Raw genomic sequence first — 14,117 nt, 5'->3', positions numbered from 1 at the left:
TAGCTGATAATTTTTCAGAACCTAAGAATCCCCAGTGGGCAATTACTTGCTCTTGCTGTGGTTCTTATTCTCCATGCGCACCCCCACCTCCTCTGCTCACAGCTTCTTCTCAGCAACCACAGCTCCCCATGCTTCTAAGTTCCCAATGGGATAAACATTCTGAAAACATTTTATCCCAACTTTTAATTGTCCTTCTGGTTTCCAGACTAATGAGTTCTTCCCTGACTTTTTAAATTTGGAGTCTTTCACTGCTTTTCAAGGCTATGGCATTGCTGAGGACTTTTGGCAGGAGTCAGGAGACAAGAATATTTATACTTTTGGTCAAAAGTATAGTTTTGAGATGGTCAGAAGTATAATTTTGAGATTAATTGGAAAGGAGAAGTGGAATTAAATCTGAGTGTGACTTCCTTCCTAAGAGTAGATGACTGCATCTTCTCTTATCCCACAGATCTAGTTTTAATGACCAGAGGGTGGTGAGTAAAGTTGAAATTTCTCAGTAGAATCATCACGTCCATGTCCAGGAAGCCATCAAGAAGTCCCAAGTTCACAGTCGTTCAAATATTCCCACAGGCTCCTTGATGTTGAGTTGTGTGTTTTCATGCTATCAAAAGTTTTCTGTCTTTCTCTAAGCTTGATCTCCCAGTTATTGATCATCTTCCATGAAAGTTTGAATCTCTTCACTGGAATTACTAGAAGGAGCTGAGAAAACAGTGGGTTGGGATGCAGTTTCATTTCTTTAATAATAGAACACAATCTTTGGTAAGATGAGGAAGAGAAACAGGGACCTTGTCAGCAAGGACCACATTTGAGTTTTTCTGCGAGAATTAACCAATGAATGTGGGCAAGGTAGAAATTTAACTATCCTGAATATTTGTCATCTTAATGACAACGCACCGGGGAAGGGTGGGTTTCATTTCATGCTCTCCCCGTGGCACAGGACCTGTACAATCTTAGGCTCTCCTCGGCTCCTTCCCCCATCCAGTAAGCCCCAGGACTCAGAGAACCTGAAGCTCTTCCAGCCTCAAGCCCTGAAAACTGATGAGGCCTTTTGACTGATAGTTGGAGCCCAAAGTTGAGGGGAGGGCAAAGGGGCAAAAAAAGTCTGAGGGTACCATGAGGAAGAAGAGAAGGAGAGATGGACACCTGACAGGTGGGGCTTTTGATCCGCACCAAAGATAGACTTAGGATAAATATAGAGGTGAATCAAGGGCAAAGAAAAAGAACTGCTGGACATCACCTTGCAGACAACACAGGGGGTGGGCATCTAATAAAAGTTTTTCCTTCCTTTATTAGAAAAGTTTATTTTCTAATAAAATGCATCTTTTCCTACTTTTCCAAGCACGAAGGTTACAGACGATAGGTAACTGGATGAAAACAATAGGTTAGAAAAGAGTAAGTTCAGTATGATTCTCAATTGAAAAAACAACAGAGAGGGAGTCAGACGTCTATAACGACAGAAACACTGAAAAAGAGCTGGAAGGATGATCTTAAAATGTCCGTGGGTTCTCTCTGATAATAGGTTTATAGAGGTTTTAACTTTTTTCTTTTCGCTCATCTGTAGTTTGAAAACTGTCTGCAATAAACATTTTCTAACATGACTCTAAATTAAAATTTAAAAATTGTTATTGATATAGATATAGCACATTGGGATAGAGATGCTGGGACATCAACTTACTGGCATAACGTGCGATACTACTGAATGGTCTTTGGACAACATGCGTGCATGGGTGAGTGTTAAAGGGTAGAGGAAAGGAATGATTAAATCCTGCCTCAGCAAAGTAGACTTGACTACAGGTTTTTTTGGGTTTTTTTTTTTTTTTTTTTTTTTTTTTGTCTTTTCTAGGGCCACTCCCACAGCATGTGGAGGTTCCCAGGCTAGGGGTACAATCAGAGCTGTAGCCGCTGGCATATACCACAGCCACAGCGATGCCAGATCCGAGCCGAGTCTGTGACCTACACCACAGCTCACAGCAACACTGGATCCTTAACCCACTGAGCAAGGCCGGGGATTGAACCCGCAACTTCATGGTTCATAGTCAGATTCATTAACTGCTGAGACATGATGGCACCTCCGCAGGGCATAGATATTGCCGTTTGTAATATCCTCTTCTTGAATGGATCCTTTAACCATTAAATAGAGTCCTTCTTTGTCTTTCCTAATGGTTTTAAAGTCTATTTTGTCTGATGTGAGTATTGCTACTCCTGCTTCCCTGTCTTGTCCATTGGCATGAAATATCTTTTCCCATCCCCTCACTTTCAATCTATATGTGTCCTTTGCCCTAAGGTGAGTTTCTTGTAGGCAGCACATTGAAGGTTTTTGCTTTTTTATCCACTCCGCCACTCTGTGTCTTTTGATTGGAGCATTCGGTCCATTGACATTTAAGGTGATTACTGATAGATGTTTATTTACTGCCATTTTAAACCTGGTTTTCCTGTTGATTTTATGTTTCTCTTCTTTTCTTTTTTTGCTTGGATGGTTTCCATTTATTTCATGCTTGAGTACGTTTCTTTTTTGTGAATGTAATGTTTGGTTTTGATTTGTAGTTGCCCTGTTTTTTAAGTATGTTAACCCCTTCCTATATCTGCTTCCTTTATCCTGATAATCATATAGGTTCAAACACATCATTAAAAATAAAAAAAAGAATCTATATTTTCTCACTTCCCTTGTCCACATTGTATGATTTTGAGGTCCTTTTTTTTTTTTTTTTTTTTTTAATCTTCATATGTTTAGATCTGTATGCTGGCTTATTTAAGTGACCATTTTCCATTTATGGTTTCCTCCATCCTAGTTCTTCCTCTTTTTCTCTTTTTTTTTTCCTTTTTTAATTTAGAGAAGCCCTTTCAGTATTTCTTTTAGAATGAGTTTCGTATTGCTGTACTCTTACAGCTTTTTATTTGTTGGAGAAATTCTTTATTTCCCCTTCTATTTTAAATGATATTCTTGCTGAAATAGAGTATTCCAGGTTGCAGATTTTTTCCTTTCAGCACTTTAAATATATCTTGCCATTCCCTTCTGGCCTGTAGTGTTTCTGTAGAGAAATCAGCTAATAGCCTTATGGGGGTTCCCTTATAAATAACACTTTGGTTTTCTCTTGCTGCCTTGAGAATCCTTTCTTCATCTTTAATTTTTGCCATTTTCATTATACTATGTCTTGGTGTGGGCCTGTTTGGGTTCAGCTTGTTTGGGGTCCTCTGTGCTTCCTGTGTCTTGATATCCGTATGCTTTAGATTTGGAAGGTTTTCAGCCACAATTTCTTCACATATATTTTCAATCCCCTTTTCTTCTTCTCTTCCTTCTGGAATTCCTATTATGCGTAGATTGGCCTGCTTTATATTATCCCATGGATCTCTTATATTGCTTTCATGTTTTTGCATTTGGTTTTCTGTCTGCTGTCCTGACTGGGTGATTTCTATTATTTTATCTTCCACGTCACTAATTTGTTCCTCTGCATTATTCATTCTGCTCTTTATTGCCTCAAGCTCAGTTTGTGGCTCTGCAAATGAATTTTCTAGTTTTTCTTGTCTCCTCCTTATATTTTCTAGTTCCTTTCTGAGGGAATCTGCTGTACTGTTCATGTCCTTTCCCAATTCCTTCAGCGTTTTCACTGTCCCCCTTTTGAACTCAGAGTCTGTCAGACTGCAGAGGTCTGTTTCACTGTTGACTACTTTAGGGGAATTCTCCTGTCGCATTACCTGGGAATGGTTTCCGAGCTTCTTCATCTTGCTGGTGTTTTTCTTTTTCCGTGAATTTGGGGAAGCCAAACTGTAATTTGGCACAGGGCGCAGGCACGTAGGGCACGGTGGGCCTGGTGGGTGGGCATGTGGAGTGCAGTGGGCCTGGCGGGGTGGTTTCGCCCAGGTGGGCGGGGGCGTGTAGAGCATGGTGGGCCTGGTGGGGCAGCTCCACTCATGGGCATGCGTGCCCTGAGCGCAGCAGGCCTGGCGGGGCGGCTCTGCATGCGCGGGTGTGTATAGCTTGCTGGGCCTGGCGGCGCGGTTCTGCGGGGGCCAGTGAGCAGAGTGCGGTGGCCTGGTGGGTCGGCTCCACGCAAAGGCTCAGGCTCAGTTGCCCCGAGAGTGCTGGGCGTGGCGGGGTGGATCCACATGGGAGGGTGTGGGCACCTGGAGCTTGGTGGGCCTGGCAGGGCGGCTTTGCGTGGGTGGGCAAGTAGATCATGGTGGGTCTGGCAGGATGGCTCCATGGGGTGGGCACCCCAGGCACCGCGGGCTTGGTGAGGCGGGTCTGCGCGGGTGTGCCCGGATGGGAATGGTCTGCTCTCTGCCAGCCAGCAGGCACGCGTGGACGCTGGGGTGCAAAGAGTTTTCTATGGTGGCCCCCCTTCCTCTTCTCCCCTCCCCAACAATGGCCTCTTGTCTCTCCTGCGGGTCCTGACCTTCTCCCGGGGCCCCTGTGCCCTGGCTTTCCCCTCCCCAGCCCTTAGTGTACCACTTCCCCCGTCCATGGCGCACTGCTCCCTAGTTCCTGAGGCTGTCTCCTCACCTCGGACCCCAGCCAGCTCCCACGGACTGACCTCCAGAGCCCAAGTCTCAGCGCCCAGCCCCCACCCGAGCATCTCGGGCTGTGGCGTCTGTGCCAGTGGTTCAGATGCTCCGTGCATCTCTCTGCTTTTTGGTTCTCAGACCTGCTGCTGTGCTTTTCTCGGGTGTCTTGGGGATCCCTCCGACTCGGCTGATCTTTCCATTCGTCAGGTGGCTTCCCAGGGTGTGAGTTCCTTTTCTCCTTCACGGCTCCCTCATGGGAGTGCTAGTCCCATCCTGATTCCTTTTCTCTTTTTTCCTTTTCTTCTATCCTGTTATGTCAAGAGTGTCTTGCCCTTTTTGCAGGTTTGGGTTCTTCTGCCAGCATTCAGTGGATGTTCCGTGGGCATCGTTTTACGTGCAGATGTGTTTTTTGATGTGTTTGTGGGAGAGGGTGAGCACGTCTTCTCCCTCTTGGGCCGTCCTGCCTCCACCTCCGTATTGTGGATTTAGATGCCGGGTGCTCCGCAGTGCAGGCTCGAGGGTATGGAGGCGAAAAGGAATAAAGTCATTTTCTGCTTATACCCTGAGCATTCACGATGTTCAAGGAGCCAGTGCTTCTTAGTTTCCAGAACACAAGAGATGTGAGATCTGGTGGTCTGCAAGCTGGGAATCTCTTTCTGGCTGGGACCGTTTCCCCAAGACGTTCAAAGTGTCAAATGCACTCTCCGTAGCAGAGGTGGTCTTACCTACTTAGCAGAACACCTCATGGCCAGAGGCAGCAAAGCCTAGTGGCTAAGGGTGTAGGTGCCTAACCCCAAATGCTGGCTTCAGCATCCTGGCTCCCCACCCTGTGCATTGATGACCCTGGGCAAGTGTCTTTTGCCTCAGTTTCTCCACGTGTAAAAGGGAGAGAATGACAGTGTCCACCTCACGGGGCTCTGGTGCGAATCAAAGGAGAGAATCCATGTGAAGCCCCCAGCACAATGTCTAGACCATGTGAGCCCTCAACCAATAGTATTTTTATGTTTAAAATACTTTCAACATTTTAGAAGAAAGGTCCTAGTCAAACCAAGATTCCAAATAGAAATTTTTTTCCCCCTCACACATTTACTTCCATCCTGTTGAGCCTTGTAAACTCAAAATTTTCTTAGTTTTCTCTCTTGCAAAACACAAGCTGTTCCAGCACTTCTCTGCCTCAAACCGAAGTGTTTTATGCCGCCTTTGGGATTTTGGAAGAGATGTTTTGAAAATACCTTTTTAGAAGTGTCTCTGGTTAGAACTGATGCTCAAGCTTTGCTATAAGCGCAGCAAACTTTTGAGGTCTTGTTCTGTGGAGCTGAAGAGGGCAGATTCCAGCCCAAGAGACTTTTTGTTTTGTTTTGTTTTGGTCTTTTGTCTTTTTAGGGCCTCACCCTCGGCATATGGAAATTCCCAGGCTAGGGGTCTAATCGGAGCTGTAGCTGCTGGTCTACACCCCAGCCACACCAGATCCGAGTCGCGTCTGTGACCTACACCACAGCCCATGGCAACGCCGGATCCTTAACACACAGATCGAGGCAGGGATGGAATCGTTCTCCTCATGGATCCTAGTCAGGTTCATTTCCGCTGCGCCAGGAGGGGAACTCCCTCTATTACTAATTTCTCGAGGCAGTTCCTTAGTGTTTTCCATAGTGGTTGCACCAATTTACACTCCCACCAACAGTGCAAGAGGGTTCCTTTTTTTCCACCTTTTTTGCCAACACGTGTTCTTCGTTGTCTTTTCGATAATAGCCATTCAGACAAGTGTGAGGTGAGGACTCAAGGATTTGCATGTCCCTGATGGTTAGAGATACTGAGCTTCCTTTCATGTGCCTGTTGCACGGGGCTTAGTTTAGATGCCGGAGACTGTCTCATTGGTAGGGAAATTTCACTGAAGATTTAATAAGAATCTTCCATGTTTACTTCTTTTTTTAAAAAAATCTTTTCTGGAGGACTCTGTTCTATTCTAGTTCCCTCCCTCTGCCCCCTTCTAACCAGCTCATCCTTTACCTCCCCGACCTGGGGAGGGGTTTATTGACTAGAAACCGCTCGTTTTTAGCAATCTAGTTGCCACCACCTCATTGGGAACGTTCCACTTCAAGGAAAAGGACCTGTGTCATCTGAGTCATTGGAACTTTTCTATCGTAAAGGAGTCTATGTGCCTGAGCTTAAGCTACATGCTCCAGAAATAGCAGTAAACGATGTAAAACTCTCTGAGGGAGACGGGTAAAGATGGAATCTGAAGCCCAAGTGGAAGGGTGACATTTAAGGAGGAGGATGTCAACCTTTTCCATGGGGAAGGGTAGGTGTTACTGAGAGAGAAGGCTGCCCCTCAGAAGCATCTAATGGGAGCTTTTAAAAATCCCGATGCTGTCTGGCCCTGGGAACTATATCTAGTCACTTGTGATGGAGCAGGATGGAGGATAATGTGGGAAAAAAAATGTATGTGTGTATGCGTGACTGGGTCAATTTGCTGTACAGTAGAAAATTGACAGAATACTGTAAATCAGCTATAATGGAAAAAAAATAAAAATACGTAAATTGAAAAAAAACTCCAATGTCTGAACTTGACCAAGACCAATTCAGTCTAAATCTCTAGGGTTCGGGCCAGACATCAGTATTTCTATTTATTTATTTATCCTTTTATTCATTTGTTTTAATTTTTTATTATAGTTCATTTACAATGTTCTGTCAATTTCTGCTGTACAGCAGAGGGATCCAGTCATAAGCGCGCGTGCGCACACACACACACACACACGCTCTTTTTCTCACATTATCCTCCATCATGTTCCATCACGAGTGACTAGTTCCCTGTGCTACACAGCAGGATCTCAATGCTTACCCACTTCAAGAGCAATAGTGTGCAGCTACTAACCCCAAACTCCTGGTCCATCCCACTCCCTTCCCCTTCCCCTTGGTAACTTTAAAAAACAGTATTTTTAAAGTTCTCCAGGTGATTATAGGGTTCAGCTAAGTGAGGAAGCTGTGATCTCGGGGTATTGCTGGGTGGAGGATAATTTCCAGCTGAGTTCAGACCTGATGAAATTCCAGTGGCACTGACACCAACAGTACTGCACTCTCACAAATTATGTGAGAAGTGAGGGGAGTATTAAGATTTGTCAGCTGGGGTGTATAGAATGCAGAGACATGGGAGTTGAGAGCACTGGTTCCAGTAATTAAAGACTGAGTCCAAGAGACCTTGGTTTTGAAGGGAAGCAGGGGAGCTTGGAGCAACTGACGAATGGGAGAAGTCAGGAGCCAAAGGGACTGAGAGGCTCAGAGCAAAGAAATGAGTGTGGACAGGTACGAGGAGGTGGTGGAGAGAAGAATCTGGGAGGGACGGACTGCATCCCCATGTAGCACTTCCTTCCAGCCGTAGCAACTGGGGTACTTGCCGTGATGGGATCTGCTGTACAAAGATAGCTACGTACTGGAGTTCTTGTCGTGGCTCAGTGGTTAACGAATCCAACTAGGAACCATGAGGTTGCAGGTTCAATCCCTGGGTTTGCTCAGTGGGTTAAGGATCCGGTGTTGCCGTGAGCTGTGGTGTAGGTTGCAGATGTGGCTCGGATCCTGAGTTCCTGTGGCTGAGGTGTAGGCCAGCGGCTAGAGCTCTGATTAGACCCCTAGCCTGGGAACCTCCATATGCCGTGGGAGCGGCCCAAGAAATGGCAAAAAGACAAAAAAAAAAAAAAAAAAAAAAAAAAAAAAAAGAAGAAAACAAAGATAGCTATGTATGTAAAAGAATCTATGAAGGTCCTGCTGAAAGGCTAAAGAAATGTTTTGTTCCACACACACTGTCTCATGTATCATCTGTAGAGTCTGATGAAGCCTCTGGCTTCAGTATCAGGTAATTTCAGTCACTTGTGAAATAAAACAAAATCATCATGTTTTTAAAACCCTCTATACTGTATGATGTTTGACATCTTGGAGGCCTTGCTGGTGGGGAATAGACCATTCCTCCCAGAGCTGGCTAATTCCTAGACCTCGCAAACCAAATTCCATCTGAGGACAGTTTTCACAGGCAAACCAATGATTCCAAAGCCCACATCCCAATGACATCCTATGTCTAACACTCAGGCACCAAGCCACCATCTTCCCTGCCCTGTCACCCCAGGGCCAGGTCCACTAGACTGGACAGCTAGAGACCCCTCCTATGGCCCAGAGCCTAGCAGTTATTCAAACTATCCCATCCGAAGCATCCTCAAGCTCCCCTACGCTGCCTCATCCATTACTCCCTCAGAAACCACAATAGCGGCTGAGAGCCACGCCCTCCCCTCTGTCCTTCTGCCTCCCGACTGACCCAGTGCTTCTCCATGGGCCCCGTGTGGTGTGGCCTGCCCCCTTCTCTCGCTAGAACTAAACAAACTCTTCTCTCAAAGGGAGGTGTCTCTGTGTCTGCCACCTTACCATCCTGGAGGAAAACAAATCACAGGTACAGGTCTTGAAACGGTGTTAAAGATTTCAGCATTTAAAACAAAGCCAATGTTACTTTCTACTCTGGCAGGTGATTAAACATGATTTGAGTTGGTTCTCCACGTTTCTTCAGAACTGGCTGGGGCCAGGCAGTCCTTGTATGATCTCTGGCTAGACAGCACTTCTGGAAGTGGGTGTGCTGGGTGCCTGGCTGCTGGCCCTTTGCACATGCTTTGCTGAGGTTGGTACAGGTGAGCTTGACGCTCATTGGGCTGGATTAGGCATCATCCCTCTAAATTCATCTTTGTCTTCAGTATCATATTATTTCAGAAACAGGCATCTCCTTTGGCACTGTTGCTCACTCCATCCTGGAAATTCTCTTTCCTTGGTTTCCATGACACCATGCTCTCTCACATTTTCTTCTATGTTTTAATTGCTCTTTTAGGAGAAAAAAAAAAAAAAAAAAAAAAAAAAAAAACCTCTCCTCTCTGCATTCTTTTTTCTCCGCCTAGCATTTATTTTTATTTGGAAGCACTTGTTCAATAAATAATACGTACGTGTATTTAAGGAAAGTAGTCAAGAAAAGTAAAATCTGCCCCCTCCCCAGTTCCCCAGACTCTTAATATGCTTGCCAGTGTGTGTGTGTGTGTGTGTGTGTGTGCGTGTAAAATTATAGGACATGCAGAAGAAGCACACACGCATGCTAATACACACATGATACTCTGTGTGTGTTTATACGTAAATGCTCTTATAACATAACATGTGTTCACTCATTTCTTTAACAATTTACTGCTACTCAGTAGTGAGGAGCTACTCCATGACGAACACCGTTTAGGCCCAGGGAAGATCATGGTGAGTAAAGCAGACAATTTTCATAGGCTTTATATTCCGTTTGGAGGAACAGGCAATTTTAAAAAAAAGTCATTTAGGAGTTCCTGTTGTGGCTCAGCAGGTTCAGAATCCAACTAGTATCCAGAGGATGTGGGGTTTTTTTTTGTTTGTTTTTGTCTTTTTCAGGTTTGCACTCGCAGCATATGGAAGTTCCCAGGCTAGGGGTCTAATCGGAGCTGTAGCCGCCGGCCTACACCACAGCCACAGCAACGCTGGATCCAAGCCACGTCTGCGACCTACACCACAGCTCCCAGCAACGCTGGATCCTTAACCCACTGAGCGAGGCCAGGGATCCGCATCCTCATAGATGCCAGTCGAGATTGTTAACCACTGAGCCACGATGGGAACTCCTGATCAGACATTTTAACTACTTCACACTTCTACTTAGCCCGAGTGAGAGTAAGTTTGGCCTTTTTACTGCAAGCTTTAAATCACAGTGTTACTCTACTCAGCAAGTCACTTCTGGGAAAATGGCAGCGTTCATAAGTACAAAAATTGTTATATCCAGTGTTATTCTACATAGTTAGGATAATAAGAGAAATTCTGTATAAAATTAGATTGAAAAAAATGCAGAACGTTTAATAATTGCCAGTATCTCAAAAGCCAAAATGAGAAAAATGCAGGAAATAGAAATACTCATTGAATATTATTTTGCTCTGAGAAAACCAGAAATGATTCTATTCCAAGAAATAAACAATTACGATAAAAGATGTAAATAATATACTGTATCTCTTTTCAGCTAAAGCACACACTTTTTATCTCAGGACAGTTCTGATTTTTACGTTTTTAACTTCCTTTGTCCAGAACACCTGCCCGTTTTCAGCCATGGTTTGAATAGAGTTCACATTCTCAAGTCATTTTTATCCACAGGATGCTTTCATTTTAGTACGTAAGCTGCAAAAAGGCAAATGACTAAAAAAGACTTGGTAGCGTAAATGCCAATTTACAATAACTGTCAAGAGACTTCCGCACCAAAGCCTACAGTAAGATGCTATAGTACAGGTGAGAACCAACATGATTCTTCCATATGCTCAGACTTCGTTCACTGCATAATCCTGTCATAAGGTCCGGAAAAGAACCTTAATGGGCCTTCCAAAGCTGCATAATTTTCCAAACTATTTTCATCCAGTTGCAGAGCCTGTTCATTCCTTCAATCTTTTTTTAGTCGTTTAGCTTTTGCAATATTTTCTTAACATTTTTGTTGCTTCTTTTGCTCCTTTTCCCTGGCCTCGACCATCTTGGCCAATTCCCAGGACGGTGCAGTGCTGGCCAGAAACAGTGGCGTGAGGGCCACCATACCTGTTGTAAGGAAGCCATGTGGGTCCTTTGCAGCCCCTTCTACAGCACACTCCGCCCAAGCTTTTATATCAAACATCTGTGCAGCCGTCTTATGCTTGCGCAGTAATTTTGTCCTGGGATTATCAACCAATCACAATGTCAGATGACCCTTAGTGGTCGTCATACGCTTCTGAGAGAAGGCTTAATTTTACCTCCTGGTTGGGTTGAAAAGGCCGACCCTCCGCCTCTAGGAGCGCCAGCCCGGTGGGGCTTGTACAGCAGGCAGTCTCCGGGTATGCAGGGTCGTCCCCGCAAAACCTGGCGTAGCGGGCGCAGTATCCGCAACCGCTGGGCATGGGGGCAAGACCAGGGCATCGGGCGCCACCAGCCTCCCCTACATCATGCCTGGAATCTTGAGGTCCGACCCCCCACTCCCCCTCCATTTGGGGCGTTCTTGACTCTTCACCTGGTCGCCCTCTCCCCAGCCCACAGTTCTCCATGAGCCACCTTTGTCCCCCAGGCAGCTTTCCTTGACTCCCTCTTCCCTTGACAAGTCTGGCCTAAGCCACTCCATCCATGACCTCTTTGCTCCCCACATCTGCCCTTCTTTGCCTTCTCTAAGCTCCCTGAGGCAGGCGTTGCGCTGCCCTTGTCACCGCCTTGCCCAGGCCCAGTACATGGCAAGAGCTCAGCAGGAGCTCATTGAGCCCCTGAATGGAAGTCTAGGGTTCTAGTCCACACTGCCTTTGGCTCTTCTTCAAGGGAGGGGCAGAGGATGGGGCCACTGCCCAGAGACTCGCTTTCTGTGGATCCTTTTCCGGATTCTCTTTCCCGTATCCAGTTCTTGAGGTCCCCAGGGGTGTTCCCAATGCAGACTCGTCCGGATGGGGGAAACTTCAGGGAGCAGAGCTGCCTGCTCCGGCCAGGTCTCTGCCTGCTGTCAAGGCTCACACACACCCTGACCCTGGGCTCGGCAGGGCCGCCACCGCCCCAGCACCCTGCGGATGGCGGTAGTGATCTCACGGTTGCGCAGGCTGTAGATGAGCGGGTAGAGCAGCGGCGTGACGTTGGTGTAGACAAGAGCCAGTGTGCGGTCCTGCCGCGGCGAGTAGCTGGCCTTGGGCCGCACGTACATGAAGGTGGCGCAGCCGTAGTGGAGGAAGGTGACAGCCAGGTGCGAGGCGCAGGTGGAGGCGGCCTTGTGCCGGCCCTGCCGGGAGTGCAGGCGGCGCAGGGCGGCGGCGATGGCACCATAGGAGGCCAGGATGAGCACCGAGGGCAGCAGCACCAACACCAGGCAGGCCCCGAGCAGGGGCAGCTCCTCCACGTAGCTCTGCGTGCAGGCCAAGTGCAGCAGCGCTGTGATATCGCAGAAGAAATGCACTAGCAGGCGGGAGCCGCAGAAAGGCAGGTGAAAAACAGCCACCGTGAGCCCCACGGACACCGCCAGTCCCCCGAGGCAGCAGACCAGGGCCAGCCGTGCACACAGCCCGGGGGTCACTACAGCTGCATAACGCAGCGGGTGGCAGATGGCCACATACCGGTCATAAGCCATGGCAGCCAGTAAGAAGCACTCGGAGCCACCCAGCCCCACGAACATCTGCATCTGAACAGCGCAGCCCAGGAAGGAGATGGGGCTGCCTAGGCCAAGACTTGGAGAGGCCAGGTCCGCCAGAGAGCGGGGCACCACCACCAGCGTGTAGCAGAGCTCGATGGCTGACAGCTGGCACAGGAAGAGTAGCATGGGTGGCCTGCTGGGCACCGAGGCCACGGCCACCAGGATGAGCAGGTTCCCACTCAGGGTGGCCAGGTGCACCGCCAACAGCAGCAGGAAGAGCACAGGCCTCAGATGTGGGAACTCAGCAAAGCCCTGAAGGAGAAAGCCACAGGGCATGGTGGCATTGCTGGGGCTGTCCATGCACCGGCTGCCCAGAGGCGCCTGTAGAGAAGAAACGGGGGAAGGGAGAGTGTGCGGGCTGTGGATCCTCTGGCTCTGCTGAGGAAGAAGGGGCTGGGTGGAGCTTAGAGGGTGGGAGGGAGAAGGGCTGCCCAGAGCCGGGAGGCTTTACAGGTCCAATCCCAGGCCCCTCCCCATGAGGGACATCTTATTAACTTGTTCTGAAAAATGGTGCACTTTTTTCCTGCCTGGACTAGATTTCCTATAGCTGTTTTCTCAGCTTGATCTTTCCCATCGGCACATGGAGGTTCCCAGGCTAGGGGTCCAATCGGAGCTACAGCTGCCGGCCTGCACCGCAGCCACAGCAACCCTAGATCTGAGCCATGTCTGCGACCTACACCGCTGCTCACTGCAATGCCAGATCCTTAACGAGGCCAGGGACGGAACTTGCATCCTCATGGACACTAGTTAGATTCGTTTCCACTGTGCTTCTGCTGCAGGCGCTCCCTTAGGGCTTTTCTTTACAATGCATGGATCCTGCCCTCCGCAGCCAAAGAATTCCCTCTCTTCAGGCTCCACTTATTTTCTGGGTCCTATACAGCTACCGTATTAATCCACCTTGGCCCCTGCTCCCCAGGCAGGCATTGTGGCGTTAGGCTCTGCTTCTCTTTCCTCTTGCCTGCCCTACTGTGCCACTTCTGAGGTGCTTTATGTGGTGTGACCCAGAATCCCGAGAACGTAGCACAGTTGGGGATCTTAGCCGTCATCTCATATGATATCATGATTTTAAAGAGGAAAAGCGAACGCCGGGGAGGGGCAGGATGAAGGGCTTAACAGCTCCTGGAAAGTTAGCAAACGAGTCTGCATTCCTGAGGCTGAATCCAGAGCTTCCCAAGACCCCATATAAGGTTAAAAGGTCCCTGGCATCGGTCAATCCATATTGATTTAGCCTTTAAAATAGAGACCCATATCTGGGCCTGACACTGAGGCAGCCACTTGGGCAGGAGGCGATGGTGAGCGGAAGGGCCTCGCTGGACACGTCAGGAACCGTATGTCCTGACACTCTTACTAACACTGTCAGCGTGAGAACAAGTGAGGCTGTGTATCTGCTCCAACTTGTCCTTCAGAGGTAGCA

At 47.7% G+C, this 14,117-nt stretch overlaps 2 protein-coding genes across 2 annotated transcripts; both read right to left on the bottom strand.

Annotated features, from left to right (window-relative positions):
* LOC110257587 (small integral membrane protein 15-like) lies at positions 10,401-11,974 on the bottom strand. The gene has a single exon (XM_021079023.1). It carries the CDS (start codon positions 11,180-11,182, stop codon positions 10,997-10,999), a length of 186 nt encoding a protein of 61 aa, XP_020934682.1. The 5' UTR covers positions 11,183-11,974; the 3' UTR covers positions 10,401-10,996.
* On the bottom strand, positions 11,976-13,300 carry LOC110257586 (olfactory receptor 10AC1-like). Its single transcript, XM_021079022.1, has one exon. The coding sequence runs from the start codon at positions 13,001-13,003 to the stop codon at positions 12,026-12,028; it is 978 nt and encodes a 325-aa protein (XP_020934681.1). The 5' UTR covers positions 13,004-13,300; the 3' UTR covers positions 11,976-12,025.

The sequence above is a fragment of the Sus scrofa genome, chromosome 18 (genome assembly GCF_000003025.6).
Source record: "Sus scrofa isolate TJ Tabasco breed Duroc chromosome 18, Sscrofa11.1, whole genome shotgun sequence".
NCBI classification, from domain to species: domain Eukaryota; kingdom Metazoa; phylum Chordata; class Mammalia; order Artiodactyla; family Suidae; genus Sus; species Sus scrofa.
The sequence above is the reverse complement of the archived record's forward strand: the minus strand, read 5'-3'. Positions and strand labels throughout refer to the sequence as shown.